Consider the following 20,271-nt stretch of genomic DNA (forward strand, 5'->3'; position numbering starts at 1 on the left):
CTTTTATAAAAAGTGGCAAAATCAAGATTTCCTTTTTGGATTTTTGAAAATATTTTCAAGCCATGGATAGTTGAATCCATGGATGCAAAATCTGTAGAAACAGAGGGCTGACTGTAATAATACTTTCATACCCACCTTTTGGAGTCTGGAGAACTTCAAAGCCTTTTCATTTTTTATGGCCCAACTACAGGTTATGGAATTCTGTTGGGTTTATTGTGCCTCAATTTTTGGTCTGCTGAAGTCTAAACGTATTGCCACAGGGTGGCGGCATAAACCAACAGGTCAGGAAATTTGCCTGGGAACTGATGCAAAGACTTGCAGATAGCTGGAAAGCTAAAGGATATGAAAAGGGGAAAGAAAAAGGACCAAAAAAAAAAAAAAAAAAAAAAAAAAAAAAAAAAAGAGGAGGAGGAGGAGGAGGAAACTCTGGCTAGGTCTGAATAGTTTCTCTCCTGCACTCCTAGCCCCGACCTCTTTACAGGAGCCACAGTGGTTTCGTGTCATAGCCTTTTTCTTCTGGAGCAATGGTTTTTTACATCCTGGCTTTAGCTCATAAATGAAAGCATAATGGGTGGCCTCTTTCTACTGAGCTCCTTCATTCATTCCAGTCATGAAATAACTATAAAACTTGGCAGAGACAGGGTTAGAAGAGACTGAGAGGCCAAAGTTGAAGATAAATGCAAAATGGCATAGAAGGATGAAGGAAACGTGCGTGGCACCTGTTCTCTCAGTGTGCTAGCACAAACGGTGTCCAAAAAATGTCAGGGAACTTTCTCCCTTTTGTTTTATTAGTCTTTCAGGCATATATAAAAATTGTAGAATGGAATCTACATTCAACCACACAAAACCTAAAATTTGGTTTGGCATAGAACTGAGACTTTGAGTGCACCTACACTGTAGAAATAATGCAGTTTAATACCACTTTCAGTGCTATAGGTCCATCCTGTGGAATCCTGGGATTTGTTGTTTAACAGGGTCTTTAGCCTTCTCTGTCAAAAGAGTACTGGTGCCTCACAAAGCTACATAGCCCAGGATTCTGTAGGATGGAGCCATGGCAGTTTAAGTGGTGTCAAACTGCATTATTTCTACAGTGTAGATGCATCCATTGTTTCCAGTACAGGATAAATGGTTTCTGTATGGCTTCTAAGTCAACCTTATGTTGCTTCCCCATTAATAGTCATTTAGAAGATATTTGTGTGCCTGAGTTTAGAGATAATTATTTCTTCCTCCATCCCATGCTACCAAGCTGGTTCAAATAATCTGAGTAGCAACTTGCAGATTCTGTAAGAGTTATGTAACAAATTTATTGTACTAATTCTAGTAATAATTTTATGTCCAAATATTATGTTATTAAATTTTCCCAGTTGGGTGTAACTTATGTCACGCCAATATAAAAATATTCAAACAACAACAAAGAGTTTTGTGGCACCTCATAAACTGTAATGACCTAACAATGTAGCAGTGGTTTGTCCACAGAATCTGAGGCTGAATCACTGGTGAGAGAGGTGGAGACACATGGCCCAAAAACCAATGGAGAACCTAAGAAAACTGAGGATCTGCCTCATTATTTGTTTTCTTCTTTGTTATATTCTTAACCTAGAACCAAATTTGTGGGCTCTATTCTGCCTTATTTCGATTCTAATACTGTTTCAGAAAAGATTTTTTTATTTCCTTGTAAGGTTTCTCTTCTTGTCCTGATAGCAATGAAAATTTGGGATATATATATATGTATGTATGTATGTGTGTGTGTGTGTATGTATATATATATATATATAGATAGATAGATAGATAGATAGAGAGAGAGAGAGAGAGAGAGAGAGAGAGAGAGCTGATATTGCTGTTGATTGCTCTGGGGATGCTCTCATTTAATTATAGTTTTATTGTACATATTTTAACTGAATTGAATTTTAAGTCTTTTACATGCAAGATTATTATGTAATTTATTTTATGTTGTACTTTTATTATGCTGTTCCAACATGTTGTATAGCATTTTAACACTTTGTATGCAATGGCCTTTGGTCTAAGCATTAATAAATTACTGATTTACTGATTGACTGAGTAACATTAATGCAAAAAAATTTACTAAGGATTCTGTATGGTGTGGGATGGAAGGAGATCAATGATGGGGTGACACTATGACTTACCGTGTACAGGGTGACACCAACCGTAGTGACACCACTGTACTCAGGACCCTTGAGTCCTGAGCAACCTTGGCAATCCCAAGCCTAGTTCCAACACTAGGAACGTACAACTTTATCCAATACCAACCCTGTTGCCAGTGTGAGTTCCTGCAGGGAGGGAGGAGTGCTAGGCTTGGAGCCAAAGACCTGTTCTTTGAGGATTTCCCCCTTTGTGGCAAGGAGTAGCGTCTGGGAGGAGTAGGTTAGACCAGAAAGTAAGTACTACCGCAGTTGAACTTCAGACCTTGTTGGATCAAGATGCTCCCATGGAGCTCTCCCAGGTGCTGGTTACCTTGTGGCAGGAACCCATTACCGGCCAGAACATGATACTAAACATGTTTGTCAAGGCATAAGCTTTCACAGAGCACATCATCAGATGCCATGCAAACCCTGCTTCTTTCAAGAATGCACCACATGCTTCTATATGGATTGGTTCTATTGGCAATATGGACGTTTTTAGAAGTTTGTTTTGCAAATTTTATTTTAATCTTACCCTCTTTGAGAGAATGTAAGGTGGAATGAATATGATTCATCCTCATTTGACTTTCTGAGGTGGATTAGATTGAGAAATATGGGTGATCTTCACTGGGTAGCTAGAGCTCCATGGTCGTAGTCTGCTACCCTAACATTCCTCAATTAACAATGCATCTGACAGTGGAGCTCCTTTGTACAGTCTTTTTATGCCCATCTAGCTCCCTTTCCCTTCTTGAGAAACGACAATCCAGAAAGAACTGCAACCCGGAAACATCACCCAAAGAGACTTTCTGCTGTGCTTTCTGCAACCGGACCTGTTTGTCCCGGATTGGCCTTTTTAGTCACCAATGTGCTTGTACAAAGCGTGGGATCAGTCCTTCTTGAATCTTTGTTCGCGAAGCAAAGCCAGAGAGAACTCCTTTTCGATCCACATCCTCTATCTAGGTGGAGATTTTTTTTAGCAGCATCAGCTTTGGGAGGTTGATGAAAGAGGGCTACAGAAACACAGTTTTTCAGTGTTGAGTTGCTGCGGGGTGTCTGCAGTAAACAATGCCATATAGCCTGAGTTGGGAAAGAATAGTATTCTACTGCAGTCAGTTCTACTGTAGCTCTGTGGGCCTGCCTCATCAGCTTCCCTTGGCATGTTAAAAAAAAGGTAGATCTAATTTCTGTTTCTTCTGCCTCTGTAAGAATTTTTTTTAAAAAAGAAAGGGCAATATAATCACAATTCAATTATATCAACTACTTCTTTGAGGACAGAGGGTTTCATTTGCAAACAATCATGTAAAGCATATAGGACTAAATCAGAGGTTGGAATCATGTGGCCCTCCAGAGGTTGATGGATCTCAAGTTCCAGCATTCCTTACCATTGGCTATGCTGGATAGGGCTACTGGGACTTGCAGTCCAGCAACAGGAGGGCTGAATGATTCTCATGGTGAGGAGAAATCCAATTAGACCCACTGCAGTTAATGAGAATTACATAAGTGGCGATTAATAAATTTATTTGTTTTAATGGGCCTATTCTGGTTGAGACTAGCACTGGATTTAGTCCATAGTCTCAAAATGATAGGCAATTCTTTCTTTCTGTCTGCCTGTTTCTCTTTCTCTTACACGCACACGCGCACACACACACACACACACACACTAGGAGTCCAAGTAGACCACAAGTTGAACATGAATCAACAGTGTGATGTGGCAGTTAAAAAGGCCAATGCAATTTTAGGTTGCATCGATAGAAGTATTATGTCTAGATCAAGGGAAGTAATAGTGCCACTCTATTCTGCTCTGGTCACGCCCCACCTGGAATATTGTGTCCAGTTCTGGGCACCACAATTCAAAAAGCATGTGAACAAACGGGAGCATGTCCAAAGGAGGGCAACTACAATGGAGAGGGGTCTGGAAACCATGCCCTATGAGGAACGACTTAGGGAGCTGGAGATGTTTAGCCTGGAGATGAGAAGGTTAAGAGTGACATAACAGCCCTGTTTAAATATTTGAAAGGATGTCATATTGAGGAGGGAGCAAGCTTGTTTTCTGCTGCTCCAGAGACTAGGACCCGGAGCAATGGATGCAAGCTCCAGGAAAAGAGATTCCACCTCAACATTAGGAGGAACTTCCTGACAGTAAGGGCTGTTCGACAGTGGAACAAATTCTCTCAGAGTGTAGTGGAGTCTCCTTCCTTAGAGGTGTTTAAACAGAGGCTGGATGGCCATCTGTCAATGGGGATACTCTGAGTGAGAGTTCCTGCATGGCAGAATGGGGTTGGACTGGATGGCCCTTGTGGTCTCTTCCAGCTCTATGATTCTATGATTCTACACACACACACACACACACACACAAGTCTGCATTCTAAATTGTGATAATCTGTTCTTCTTGACTGAACAGAAATGACCTTCTCTTTAAGAAACATAATTTTTAGTTGTACAGGAGCTGTACAGAAATGGTAAAGGGCTGTCCTTCTGCATGTTCTCTCTCATATATATATATATGCATGCATCATCATACAGGTTCATTTTAATCCTCATGCTTACACATATACTTTTCTCCTTTTTGTTCACTGCTTTCTCCTGATAGTTTGTCCAGTTCATGCAAATGGATGCTAAACATGAACTGCTGTGTGCGGTCAATACTGAGCAACTTGCTGGGAATATTGTGGAACTTGGCGGTAAAAAAAAAAAAAGCCAAAGGAGAGCTGAATAGATGTTTGGCAGAAGCTTGTTGTACTTTCCTGTCATGGTGGGATGTTGTATAGCACAAGAGGAATAAAGTAGGATTTCCCAGGCATTCGTAGCTACATTGGAGCGCAAGCCTCATTTTGGAATTTTTTTGAAAGTACAACCCTTCAAACAGAGGAACAGAAGCACTTTGCTGGGCCCATAATTGATTTTTCCACATGAATGGGCCCTCTCCTTTATCCTCCCCACATGCTGTTACACAGACACAAACTCTTGTTTCTGAATAGGTTGCTCATTATGTACCCCGGTTCTCACATAAAAGCGCTATTGAAACACTGCAGAATTGCTTGAGCCCTTTTATTCTAGGAAGGGGGCACTGTTTAGGAGTTTAACTGTTTAACAGGTAGAACGATTATATCTGGAAAGGTCTCTGGTGGTGTACCTCCTCCCTTTCTGATAACCCCCATTATCACACATTGGGCCAAATGCTGACACCAAATCCATTTCCAAGGAATGACTGAGATATGTTTAAAAATCTCCCATTGATACTGGCTTTAAAAGAAGCAGGACTAATGCTAATCCAATTCTGCATAATAACTGCATTTGAATATTGGTCCATTCTGTGTTTGCAGAGCAATGTGAGGCAAGGCAATGTGATGTATCTCATCAAGATGTGACTTAGATGCACATGGCTGTGTGCACTGCACATATCTATTTAAGTTCAGTACTTCAGGATGCAACCCATAGCTCTTTCTGCTAGCTGTGCAAAACGCTAACCGACACAACAGCTGAATCAAGTCCAAAGTACATTGCGTTTTTGGAAAATCTTTCTAAAAAGATTTTGTTAGCGACATTTATTGGGAGGGGGGCATATTTTCCATGACTATATGTTGGGATCTTCTGTTATCTCTTAATACTGGATATTAAATGTTTCTGCTCACCACTTCATCAATGCCAGGCATACAATAGGGCATTGTAATGAACCTATGACAGTGATTGTACATGGAAGCTATGCTGAGCTCAGTTGTTATGTTCCATCTCCCAGTTCTTCCTGCTGCTGCTTTAATTTAACTGCAACTGCACAACAGGAATGCAGGAGAGCTAGCATTTCTGTTTAGAGAAGAGGTGGGGACAGCTGAACGGTGTTAAGTGAGGCAGAAGAAACAATTTCTGCAAGGAAAAAAAATGGCATTTAACCACCTGTTCTTTCCCACACGTATAAGAGGGAACATACTCCCTAATCTGAGAACAGCCTAGCAGGATGGGAGTGCCGCCTTACATGCTAAGTGCTTATTCATTTAAACCGTTTTTGTGTGTGAATTAACCCGTAGCATTAACTATTGTTGTTCACACCCTGGGAAGAAACTGTGCTCATGTGGAGGTGTTTTATCGCAAATAGCCAAAAGCATGCCCAAACCTGCATGGTATGTACTGGATCCCTGCAAATTCCTTTTTGGTTACAATAGCTGTGCAAACCCATTCACTTATAGCTAACATATTGGAGTAGTATCCAGAGACATAGCAGTGATAGCTTGGAATATCAGAATGCAAAGGGATCTTGCAGCACCTTTGAGACCAGCTATGTGAAAGAAGGTGTAGTATAAGCTTTCATATACTTAGTCTACTTCCTCAGATGCATTTATATTTATGAATGTGGATAATACATTTATTTGACTGAGAAACACATGTCTAAGTTAACTGAAATTGTTACTTCCATTTGGTATTTAGGTAAAACATGAACCTGTTCATACATGCAGAGCTGAGAAACAGGCAGTAGATATTAATTCCAATTTTCCCTTATTGTTATTTTGAAAACCTGACAGCAGTACTGTGGGAGTATATGCCTTAAAGTACCCTATCAATTTATGATGGACCCATGGATTTCATAGGGTTTTCTTTGGTGATGAATGCTCAGAGATGGCTTTGCTAGTTCCTTCCTCTGAAATATAGCCTACAGCACCTCACATTCCTTGGCGGTTCCCCTTCCAAGTGCTGACAAGTCCCACTGAATTCAATGGGCCTTAATCCCAGGTTTTTGTAGAATGTCATACTTAAAGTTCTGTAGATTTCAGGGAGAGAATTAAATCAATGCTTACATTGTTTTAATTTCTATTTATAGCCCAGATTTTAACACCCAGGCTTACAAACCAAAACTCATTCATTGCTGCTATAAGTGTATGTGTGTAATCCTTACCTAAAAAGACTGAGACACAAGAGCAGGAAAATAATGTAATAACCTGGAGTGCCTTCACACTACACAGTTATAGCAGTATGAACCTACTTTAACTACCATGATTCTATCCAATGAAATCCTGTGGTTTGTAGTTTAGGAAGAGATATTTAGAATTTGCAGCCAGCGAGCCCTAGTGCCTTGCCATACAACAAACCCTAGGATTACATAGGATATAGCCATAGTGGTTAAAGTGGAATCAAAGTGCTGTAACTGTGTAGTGTATAAAGGATCCCTGGAATACATTTATCCAAAAATGTATTCAACACACTAAACATTTTGTTTGCACAACCAGTCCAAGGAAAATTTTGCAGGTAGCATCAGCTGGAGGAATGGTAATTATGGGGTTCCAGCAGGTATGAAAGAGTTAAATTTTTCATCCATTCCTGCTGAAATCCCTAAAGACCATCTCTCTGCTGATCCAATTTGTTTTTCTTAAAAACCAAAATATTAAAGGCAAAGGCAAATTTAACATTCCATTTTGCATTAGCTTTGTCCTGATTGTCCTATAAGAAGAATTGATCACTAACATGAATTTTTTTTAAAAAATTCTTCAGCTGGTTAAAATTTAATAGCCAGCCCAATTGGCATCTGGATGATGACACCTTATTCTTTTTCTCAGACAGCAAAAACAGTTCAGCATGAAGTTGTGCCCCTTCTCCGATACTGCAATCCTGAAAGTACCAGTGGGTCACCAGTGAGGGATTTCGTCTTCATATAAACATATAGATTTAGAGGTATTTTTTCCTTTTGGGAAGGCTCTGAATGGAACCCACAAGCCCTACCTTATGACTTTCCCCCTCTTGGAATCTTACCCATATACTTCTCCCCACATAGTGTAGTGGTTTGACCATTGGACTATGACTCCAGATCCTTAGTTAGCCATTGAAATCCACTGCATGACCTTGGGCAAGTCACACACTCCAGAAAACCCTGTGATAGATTTGTGATAGGCAGAAATAACTTAAAGGCATACAACAACAAACTGCTCCCCTAGTCTTTTAAGAACAGTAGTTAAGGCAGCTGTGGACCCTTTGGCTGAGATCCTGTTGTTGCACTATGGTGGCATAACCATACTGGTGTGTTGGCAATGGTAGCAGGAGGGAAAAGGCTGTGGGCATAGTGGCCATGGACGAAGTATGGCATAGGAGAAATAGGCTGCTCAGAGCCAGCAGATTTTGTCTGGCTTCCCTCATCACTCCAGTGTAACCCTGGAATAAGTGCAACTGCTAGTGTATTGCAGTCACTCTTCCATTCTGTTACTGACTAATCAATTTGCTGCACCATATACCATGAGACACTGGACAGGGATCCATATCTCTTGCACCGCCAATATCACTGGAAGGCATATAAGTCGCCTTAGGTCAGAAACTACTTGAAGGCATATAACAATAACAACAATGTGAGAATATAAGGTTTTCTGTGCTATTTTGACCAATACTTGTGCTTCAAGACATATTTCTGGATAATCTCTTTGTGCAAAACCATATACTTTCTGTGTGTGTCACACTCTGCAGAAAGTGGATGGAAAAGGTTGTTTTTGTGCACGAAGCAGTGGTTTTTGCATAAAATACACAGAAAACCACACAGTTCTATCTATTCATCTTAATCCTGAGGGAATGCACATAAGATGGCTTGGCAAATGAATTAACAGCTGTGTTCTTAAATTTGTAATACTGTGTATAATATGTGGTTGATGTGTTGAGTTTCTTGCTTTTGACTTCAGGAATCCTTCTCTGGTGGTAATTTGGTGTTCTATCCAACTTATATAATAAATATATTATCTACAAAAGTTTTACATGAGATGTAGTTTGGGAGGAAGTTGACTGCCAGCCAGCAGTGGCCACAAAGGCCCATCTTGGAGACACCAGCTAGACTTATTTTCCTCCTTTTATATTTATCCTTCAAATTGCTCGCACAAACGGAGGGCATCACTAATGCATGCCACTAGGGTGGCCTTATCATTGAAGGGCAGACATCATAAAACAGAAGGCAAAGCCTCATTACAGTACCACCTATGCCTCCTGAGATATGTTTCCACATACAATATCGTATCTGACTCCTAATAAGGGAAATGCCACACATTATAAATGGCTCACCAGTTGTGGAACTCCTTGTCAAAGAAAGCTAGGCTGACCCTATCCTTGGCTGCATCTGCACTGCAGCAATAATCCAGCTTGACACCACTTTAACTGCTATGGCTCAAGGCTTTGGAATTCTGAGAACTGTCGTTCCCAGAATTCCATAGCCTTGAGCCATGACAGTTAAAGTGGTGTCAAACAGGATTATTGCTGCAGTGTAGATGCAGCCCCTCTTGTCCTCTCACTGGCAGATAAAGATTTTTTAAAGTTGTTGTTTAAGTGGGCATTTGAAAGCTGAATGCTTAAAAGAAAAGGACCTTTCATAATGTTCAGTACTGTTTATTCATTATTTTCTTTTTAATTGTCATGCCTTCACCTTCTCTTAATTCAACTGTTTAATACTATTTTTAATTTTTGTAAGATATGTATTTTAAAGCTCTACCTATTTTAACTTTTGTAAAATGAAAGTTGAATCCAAGAATGGGAAAAAGCAGATGATGATGATGATGATGATGATGATGATGATGATGATGATGATGATAGCAATTATTACTATTGTTGGAATATAATTTATCTTTATAATTTCTACAGTTTTATAATTTATATTTAATTCTTTTTAAACTTTTAAATTAAAATAAGATTTTAATTTAATCTTGCTTTAAATTTCTGTAAGTTGCCTTGGATCTCATCCCAGGAGAAAAGCAAGGTGTAAATTCAATGAACAAATAAACAAGCAAACAAAATATTATTTGAGGGGAATGAAAGGCAAGAAATACCGTAATTCCAACAAATGAGTAGATCAAACAAGAGACTCATTGAGAGTGAACCACATACATAGTGGCAATATATCTCACTTCTGTTTCAGTGCCTAACAACATAACAAGGGTAACTTTTAGACCTAGCCTTAGCTTCACTGGAGCCCGTGGAATTTACCTGATAGCAGAAATAATTAAGATTATAGTCAAAGTGTGTAGAGAACTCAAAAATAATTGTTAGCATGTGTCTTGAACCCACCATTGCTTGAAGCCCATTACCATTAAAGAGGGAAAATAACACACAGTTCAAATAATGTAAAACTATTTTTTATTGAAAATACACCTACAAAGTAATATTTCTCAGGCCACACTGGGTGCACCCAGCTGCCAGCCCACAAAGGGCACAGGAAAGAGATTGTGCTATGGTACCTGATTTCTGTAAGAAACAGAGTTAGTGTAAAAATAATAAAAAAGCTGACATATTGTAACACATTTTTTCCATATGCTGATGTCATAGAAGGACAATCGTTTACATGAAATCTTTGTGGCATATTTCCAGAAACAATATTCAATCAAAAGTAAAAATGTAATTAAAAAGTTACTCCATGTATTCTAATATTAACCTCTGTACACACACACTTGAATTCAGTATCTCTATAAAAATATCTCTAGTTACGTATCAGAAGATGCCTGTCTGTCATCTAGGTTTCCTTTCTGTTAGCACAAATAAGAAACAAATAGGAAAAGAAAGGAGCATCCATTACTGCATTCCATCAGAGATGACTTAAGAATTTTGCATTGTTTAAAGCATCCCTGATTCCTGAATACACTGAGTTAGCTGCTATTTGCTTTCTATAAGGAACTGACAAGGAGAAGATGGGGGAGTAATAAGATTTACTAATGATGGAATAGAGTCTGTCTTATCGCTCCAAAAAAGAAGAAGATCTGCTTATGTCCAGCCCTCTGTTACTTTTAGAATAGTCTTAACATTTCCACTTCACATTTTTAAGTGTGCAAGTCTGCAGGGCTTATTTACAACTCACGCTTTTGAACAGAGGATCCCGGGACACATTTGCACTATACAAATATTGCACTTTGATACCACTTTAACTACCATTGTTCCTCCTATGGAACCCTGGGATTTGTAGTTTGGTTATGGGACTCAGAACTCTGCAGTCGTTCACGGGAAGAAACTAAAATGTTCTAGTAGAGAATTCTTCCACTAATCTACAAGTCCCTGGATTCCATTGGATGTTAGCTGATAGTTAAAGTGGTCCTGAATAAAAAAACACAGCAGGATTGAAAGTAGGTGAAAGCATGACCATGTCCAGCCTATGTGCTTAGCTCCTCTTTTTTCATTCTTCTAAGTGACTTCTAAGTGGACCTTTTCTTAATACCTGTCAATTGTCAAGCAGGGTAGAGTTTGGTCTGTCTGTTCTGTCTATAACTATTCAAGCAGTGAAAGTCACAAAATCAAAGTCTCAGATCAGGTGCTTATCTCATTTTCTGTTATATGAAAAGGAAGAGAAGGGAGCAGTTTCCTCCAGTGTCTCACTTTCCTTCTTTCTCCTGCCCTACTCAATGTAAGAATGTGAGTATCAAAAATGTTTCAGGGGGAGTAGGTACACCTCCTTCTATGCTTTAGACCCTCTAGATTGTGGATACAACACTGGATGCTTTTCCGAAAATCCATGGTGGTACACCGTTTATTGGGTACCTTGTTCTCATGTTACCACCAGTTTGGTGACTCCCTGCACCAGAAATACAAGTCTTAGACCATGGGAGAATCACTATTAGATTTCTCCACATTCCTTGGAATGGAGTGTCGCTTGCCATGGAGTGGAGTCAATTTCAGTTTCCTTTCTCATGAGCACAGTCGTCAGATGTTATCTTCTGTTTTCCCAAAATGTGAAGATAACATGATAGTGGTGCAGCTTCAGAGTCTGGAAATGTTACTTTTTTATCTCCCAGAATCCCACAATTGAGGATTTGGTGGATTCTGGGATTTGTAGCTCATACAAGTCCCTCCCGCCACAAGGTTTGGAGTTAGAAAGACATGTGTATGTGTGAGAAGGTATAGATTAGTGCATGTTAAAACTTGTTTGGTAGTATGGAAATATTTAATTGGAGAAGCTCTTATCAAAAAACGAACTAGCTCCAGTAGGGAAGGGATATGGAAGATTGAGAAAAACTTGAGGGAGAGAGAGAAATAATATATATTCCTTCAAGTAGCCTTTTGACTTATGGAGACCCCATGAATTCCATAGGGTTTTCTTAGGCAAGGAATAAGGTGGTTTTGCCAGTTCCTTACTCTGAAATCTAGCCTACAGCACCTGGTATTTGTTGGTGGTCTCCCATTTAAGTACTAACCAGGGCTGACCCTACTTAGTTTCCAAGATCAGACAAGATCTGGTGTCTTTAAGGTATTTAGCCTACTAGCCTAGATGGCTTGAAGCAATTTTTGTGTACAACATCTCAGCACATTGAGAGTCTACTGTGCTGGAACCATGGGTTTTTCAGGATTCTTAAATCTGTGGACAAATGAATGAAATCTCAAGGACAAAAGTTATAAGTGTTAACCTTGGAATGTTAGAGTGGGAGCTATGATACTGTGTCTGTCTTATAGAAATACTTCTGAGGAGCTTAGAAAAGTAACTTTTGGACAATAAGATCCAGAAACCCCAGCCTTTTTCAAACTCTGAATTCTTCTCAGTAGACTATGTAACTGCTGTACTTTACCTACTAACACACTCACTCTTGATACTGGAACTGACAATTTGGCAATAGGGTGAAAAGTTTTTAAAAAATTAAATTAAAAACTAATTTTAAAAAATGCACGTGGCAACAATTTCCCCCCTTTAATCTAGAGAACAAGATAAGCCATTTAATTGGAAGATCACCCTTCTTGAAAGCTTTTTTTCTGCCCTATACAATTCAAATATGACAGTGGAAATGTTACTAAACCCTGCTAGATGCTCTGTTCATTTTGCTGTGTACCAGTTTACCCATAATTTTTTGTTTAGCCTGTAGTGGAACTTTTCAAAGGCATCTCCAGTTAGATAGGAAAGGATGAAGACAGACGTTTTAATTGTACATAAGTGGCTTGACCTCACAGTGGCTGAGTTCGTATATAATGTTGAACAATAACTTAGTCCTCTGTGCTTAATAGAAAGAAGCCCGTGCAAAGCCATGGCCTGATTCTCACTAATCAATTGTGCAACAAATGAACAACAAACACTCTGGGTGTTGTCTGGCTTGTTTTTACAAACCAAAATGTATTTAAACTGCAGTTTCAGGTCTGTACATAACAGCAGGTTAGGAATCTGCTAAAGCAAAGTTTTATTCCTTCATGCACATAGTGCTAAACTGTGTTTTAATGTTATATGCAGATGTGTCCAATGTCTGCTCTGAAAACCAATTGACTGGTAACAGAACAAATGTGTCTTGAAAAAATATTTTCAACACACTTTAGAAAGGCTGCCCTCACCTTTAGGTGTCCAGATGTAATGGGCATTTTGCAAAAGTAGGGATTGAACAATTAGATATGCAACACAGATTTAACTTGGTATAATAACCTCTTCTTTCCAGGCAACTCTTTATCTCTGGATAGGAATATTTGATTCAATTCTCAGTACCATGACTAAACTACGATTTACAAGATTTACTGGAGAAGCCACAACAGTGAAATGGGTATACACACGAATAGTGTAGAGAAACACACTTAAAGTGTCATTTAAGATTCCAATTTGCAATTGACATTAAATTGTCTTTTAAACTCACTGTGTAGCTATACAGATCTAAGTTCAACCAACACAATTTGTAACCCACTAAGAGGCCAAACACAGCTCACTAGCTGTGCATTCTAGTCTGTCTGAAGCTGATACTTGTCAATTTTTTCAGTTCCTGGCAGGCAGCAGAAGCAAGCCATTTCTTTAGCTTCTGATACATGGCTAGTGCACTACATTCAGCACTTGGTGGGTATCAACTTGTGCGGTTGGTTTGATAATTACCAAAAGGCAAATGGATGCTCAGTAGCTACTTTAAAAGCCTACACTGATGTGGTAACCACAGTTTAATAGCCCTCACAGCAGTAAAGGGCTGAAGATACAGTTCCTTTTCCAAAGTGCATGTGTATATATTTATATATATATACATATATTAGATCTCTGATCCTGAAAAGACTCTGTGCATAGGTTATCAGTACATGTGTTAAATAGTAGTATTGTAATCCAAGGAAGAACATAAAAGTTACAAATACACAGAGATAATTTGTAGGTTCATGATCTAGGAAGTCAATGGGACTTGAAGGTGCACAGTACCAGGAAGTTTACAGGCTTTTCCTGATCCAAAAATATCCCATTGGGTGTAAAAAAAAACCACACCAAGGTATGTCCTTTTTACTTAGCTGGTAATAAAAGTGAGTTGTGGAGAGTATTTCATCCTCAATCATTATAATAATCAGTATTTCTACTGTTACCGCTTGTATAACAATAAAATAAGGAAAGGATATTTCTAAGAAAAGAAACCAAGTTTGCTACTCACTTCTCTGGGGAATAGCATTACATTTAAAAACTTTTACATGGCAGTACTATACATGTCTACTTTGAGAGAGGATACATAACAATTCTGTTGAATCAGATGAGTACTCCCAGGTACGAACCTATAGAATTGTAGCCTTAGTGGTGTTAAAAAGATATACAAGTCACTTAAACAAATAAAACTTTTCAGGATTTCTCTGTTTTGCTTTTAAGCTTCTATTAAGTGCGATCACATTTTCAGGACTAAGAAACATGTACACTTGAAAAATTCTTGGTAATTTGATTAACATTATATATTCCCAAGCATATTGCTCCACAACACAGTGTGATGCCCATTTCTTTCTTTCTTTCTTTTAAATGGGACACAATCATATACCACAGTCACTACTCATTTAGACTGTTTTTCACTAAAGGCATAACTAGACATGGCAAGAAGTGTAGTTGTTGCCATCCCACTTCTCTTTCCTCTGCATAACATCTAGGCAAACCCAACATCTGATCTGATATCATGTCTGTTGCTCTCCTTTTGCTTCACTAGCTATGGGAGCAGGGTAAGGCACACATAAAGATAACATCGTACTAGCATTGTGCCTACCTAGTGTTATGAAGAGAAAGAGGCAAAGAGCCCTTGTGTGAGACGCAACTCCGTGTCTCTCATGTCTAGACAACCCCTAAATATTTTCAGTGCTCTGTTTGTATAGAGAATGAAAGAGAAGGACAAATAGACAAGATACAGAAAGGACTGGATAAAGTGTACACTTCCCATGTAATCTGGTGCTTTGTATTGGGTCTTCTACCTTACATCTTGGTTTCACTGTCTAAGGGCTTTTCGTTCTCATTCTCTTGTGAGATCAGCTGGTAAGGCTTCTTCATTTCATTCTCTTCTATCACAGAATTACCCATCTCAGCATCCTTGCTCCTCAACTCGTGCCGTGATAAGTGTTCTACAATCCCTGCGCCAATTGAGTCTCCCAAAACGTTGGTAGTGGTGCGTAGACGATCCCTATGGAAAAGGTTGCAATTTCAATTAACTAGGCAGAGGGGCTGTTTAAACTGTAATTGTTAAATTGTTAAACAAACTGTTTAAAAGGAATTGACTCACTGTACATGTTCATATTCTTTCCGTTTGTACACTGAAACTAGGAAAAGCCAGATGTGTTCTGCAATATAATAATCCGTTTTTGTGTTTGTGCTCTAACACTGAGAATACTGTCAATATATAGAGGTGACCTAAGCAAATCTAAATAATTAAATGGCAGATACAGGAAGTCAGAAGAACATGAATAGAATTCTACTATGCTATGTGGCTGCATTTATCCAGGATAGCACAGTAGCCTTCTAGCTCCAGCCTACTTCATCAATATCTTACTTCCATCGTGCAACTTTCCCCCTCCTACCTCCAATACCTATGCCAGCATAGTTACAATGGCATAGTGCACCAATAGGCTTTTGGCCCATAAAGCCCTACAGAGTCTTAAGATATACAAGGAAGGGCTTTCTCTTGGTCCAGCTACCATTACATGTTCATCTGGGGAGAATACAAGAGGCAGCTTTCTTGGTGGTGGCTCCCACCGTCTAGAATTCCTTTCAGTGGGAGGCTAGGCTGGCCCCACTCCCCTATTGCCAGCATCAAAATAACTTTTTGTTTAAGCAGGCATTTATGGTGTAATTGCTTGCAGGGAGGCTTCTTATTTGAGCCTGGGCTTTTGTTTTTTAGCTTTTGTATACCTTTCAACTGATTTTATATTGCTTTGATGGATTCTTTTTGTGAGCCACCTTGTATCCCACTCCAGGATAAAAATGTGCTGTTAGGCAGAAACTTATCTTTTTTTCTATGTTTCTCTGTACTATGCGTCCGACAGCATTCTCCAAAATGCTGCAGCTAGAGTGCTGACTGGACCTGTTACAGGGAATATATAACTCCATATTGATACAGCTTCACTGCCAACCAGTTTGTTTCCAGGCACAATTCAAAACATATCAAGCATTATATGGCTTAGTTCCTGGCTAGCCGAAATCTCTTATTTATTTATTTATTTATTTATTTCATTTCATTTCATTTCATTTCATTTCATTTCCCCTTTCCCAGAAAGGGAACCAAGACTACTCACAGACATGAACCTGCCAGAGTCTTATGATCTTTGTGGGAAGGCTTTCTCTATATTCTCTAAGTCCCACCACCATAGCAGTCCTGTCTGTTGGGAACATGGGAGAAAGTCTTCTCAGTGGCTGCTCCCAGTTTGTGGAATTCCCTCCTACAAGAGATGTGGGTGATTATCTCACTGGCTGTCTTTTCCCAATCTGGGCACAGGCTGAAACTGGGCTGGGACCGTGTCTTATTGCACAGCTCCATGCCCAGATCATTACCATCCTGTGCCAGATTGGGACTTCTCCCGTACTTAGCTAAAAACACTTATTTTCCATTCTTAGCAGAGTAATAGGAGATGTTCTGATTGGGTAGGGGATGGTAATGATCTGGGTACAGAGCTGTGCGATAACACATTGTCCCAACCTGGTCTCAGCCCCTGCCCAGATCGGGGGGGAAACCAGTGTGATAATATCCTAGGCTGGCCCCCGCTCTACTCTCCTTTTGCCAGTAGACAAACACCTTTTTATTCAAACAGGCATGAATGCTTAATTGGTTGCAGGGAGTATTTTTATAAGTGTGTGCTTGTACCATATTCTAAACTTTATTTTTATGTTTTAAATGATTTTATACTTACAATTTAATGGTGTTTTGATATGATCACTTGTTTAACTTTAATTATGAGTATTAGTTTAACTTTTAATTAACAGGCTTTTAGCTTTACCTTGTTTTAATCTTTTTCTAAGTTGCCTTGAGTCCCATGCTGGGAGAAAGGTGGTATATAACTAAACTAAACTAAAATTTGGGACTAAGCAAATTTGGAAGGTCCAGAATTATTTCCACATACTCCTCTACTTATTGTGAATTGCACTAGCATTTTCCAGACACCCAAAGTAACCAAGTCACTTCTGGTTTTTTAACAAATGAGGATTTGGGGCTAAAATGGCACTTACTTTAGAGGAGAATGGCATCCTGGGAGCTTCTACCATTTTAATTAAAATATATATTTAGCTATATTTGGGAGTAATGAATGGGGTCAGGGTACATTTGTAGGTGGAGCGTTGCATGTGGACCACATGCTGCATGATTCCTGCCCCTGCTCTATTACAATAAATGCCTCAAATAAGTAAATAGACAGAATCTTTCTGACACCATGGATTGTGAAAAGCTGTTAGGAAACCTAACAGTTACACAGATATACAAACTGCTGTATGTGTCACATATCTGTACATCTTCCTCCCTCTAAAAAAACTAGGTGGCTTCTCATTTTCTTCATCACAACAACTTATGAGATAGAGCAGTTAAGGGTGTGTTGGTAATGAGGGAAGCTCATTTACTGGGTCTCCTGAATGAGCAGAGAAACTTCTGAAAACTTTGATGGCTCAAGGGCCAAGGGGCCCTTTTGTCCTACACAATTACAGTACTATCCTTCCACTTGAACTGTCATGAATGGAGCTTACAAGATCTTGGGTTTTGTAAATTACTGAAGTACTGTAGTTCTCTGGCTGAGAACTCTAAATCCCTCTCCCTAAACTACAAGCCCCAGGATTTCAATAAGATGGAACCATGGTGATTAAAGTGGAATCATGGTGCTATAAGACACTCCTAGAGTCTCAGTTGAAGGCCTATGGAGTGGCAATAGGTGCAGCTAAGAATTCTTTCTATGCTGCACGTATTGCGTCCGCGGAGTCGCGTCCAGCAGGACTGTTCAGGGTTGTGAGAGAGCTCACTCAATTGGCTCCCCCCCGAACCCACTATTGGAGTCATCTAAAACCTTCTGTGACGAATTTAACAACTTCTTCGCGGATAAAATCTCTCGGCTAAGGGCAGATCTCGACGCCGTTATTGGATCAGAATCAAGAGTAGAGGCGTCCAGTGCTTCCGTGGACTCAGTTATACTGGATCAGCTTGAGTCTGTTAATACCAAGGATGTGGACAGGATCCTCAATAGTGTGAAGAAGACGACCTGCTCTCTCGATCCCTGCCCTTCTTGGCTGGCAGTTCAAGGGGGAATGGCAATAACAGAAATGTTGCACCGAATTATCAATTCATCTTTCAGGGAGGGCTGTTTTCCATCTAATCTTAAAACGGCCATTGTTAAACCTTTGTTAAAAAAGCCCTCCCTAGACCCCCTAATTCGGAACAATTATCGGCCTGTGTCACTGCTGCCATTTCTAGGGAAGGTGATCGAGAGGGCGGTTGCCTTCCAGCTTCAGAGGGTCTTGGAGGATACGGATTATCTAGACCCATTTCAAACCGGCTTCCGGGCGGGCTATGGGGTTGAGACTGCCATGGTCGCCTTAGTCGATGATCTCCGTCTGGGCATGGACAGGGGTAGCATGTCCCTGTTAGTGCTCTTGGACATTTCAGCGGCCTTCGATACCATCGACCATGGTATCCTTCTGGAGCGCCTGGGGGAGTTGGGTATCGGGGGCACTGCTTTGCAGTGGTTCCGTTCCTACCTCTCGGGTCGATTCCAGATGGTGGAGCTGGGGGACTGTCGCTCTGACAAGAGGGCCCTTACATCTGGGGTCCCTCAGGGAGTGATCTTGTCCCCTATGCTATTTAACATTTACATGAAGCCGCTGGGAGAGATCATCCGGAGACACGGGCCGCGGTGTTATCAGTACGCTGATGACACCCAAATAGTTTTCTCTGTGTCTCCGACTGCTGCAGTAACTAGGGATGGCATCTCTCCGCTCAATGCCTGTCTGGAGTCGGTAATGGGCTGGATGAGGGAAAACAGACTCAGCCTGAATCCAGAGAAAACGGAAGTACTAGTGATAGGTTCCCCTGGTCCCAGGAAGGAGGTTTGTCCACCTGTCCTGAACGGGGTCACGCTCCCTGTGAAGGACACAGTTCGCAGCTTGGGGGTGCTTCTTGACTCGTCGCTTCACTTGACTCCTCAGGTGGATGCGACAGTTAAGGGCACCTGCTACCAGCTTCGGCTGATACGCCAGCTGCGACCCTACCTGGACCGGGGGAGCCTTGAAACAGTGGTACACGCGCTGGTAACCTCTCGACTTGATTTCTGTAATGCGCTCTACATGGGGCAACCCTTGTACCAAACCCGGAAGCTTCAGTTGGTTCAGAATATGGCAGCCAGGCTGGTCACTGGTTCTTCCAGGGTCAACCACATAACACCTATCTTGAAAGATCTGCATTGGCTGCCTATTCGCTTCCGGGCGCAATACAAGGTGTTGGTCGCGACCTATAAAGCCCTAAATGGCTTGGGCCCAGAGTACTTGGAGGACCGCCTCTCCCCATATAATCCGCCCCGCACTCTCAGGTCAGGAGGGAGACAACTTCTGCGAGTTCCTGTGACGAGATTTGTAATAACTGCGCAGAGGGCTTTTTCGGTCGCTGCCCCGCAGTCCTGGAACTCTCTCCCTATCGAGCTCCGCTCAGCCCTCTCCCTTGAGTCCTTTAAGAAGAATTTGAAGACCCATTTGTTTCGGCAAGCTTTCCCTACCATGTCTTGAATTGTTATCTGCTCCTGTAATGATGTCTGATCGTGTTTTAGCTAGGGGGTTTTATTGATGTTTTTATTGGTTTTAAGTTAGGAATGAATGATGGCTTTTATGATGTTGTATGGTTTTATCTTGGGGGGTTCCTATGTTATATAATGTATTGTTATTGTTTTTGTTATTATTGTTAACCGCCGTGATCATTGGAACGGCGGTATATAAATAAACCTTCATTCATTCATTCATTCATAATTGTGTACTGTGAAAGGGTTCCAGAGACTCAGG

General features: G+C 40.4%; 1 protein-coding gene across 1 annotated transcript in view; it reads right to left on the bottom strand.

Annotated features, from left to right (window-relative positions):
* Positions 1-10,200: 10,200 nt before the first annotated feature.
* Positions 10,201-20,271, bottom strand: part of LOC149324105 (excitatory amino acid transporter 1-like) — an 80,871-nt gene continuing 70,800 nt past the window's right edge. Inside the window, exon 10 of the mRNA XM_089496530.1 lies at positions 10,201-15,436. Within this exon, the coding sequence (XP_089352656.1) occupies positions 15,232-15,436 (205 nt within the window). The 3' untranslated portion in view covers positions 10,201-15,231. The remainder of the gene's footprint in view (positions 15,437-20,271) is intronic.

The sequence above is a fragment of the Sceloporus occidentalis genome, unplaced genomic scaffold, assembly GCF_023333645.1.
Source record: "Sceloporus occidentalis isolate IW3139 unplaced genomic scaffold, rSceOcc1.0.p SCAF_1, whole genome shotgun sequence".
Lineage (NCBI taxonomy): Eukaryota > Metazoa > Chordata > Lepidosauria > Squamata > Phrynosomatidae > Sceloporus > Sceloporus occidentalis.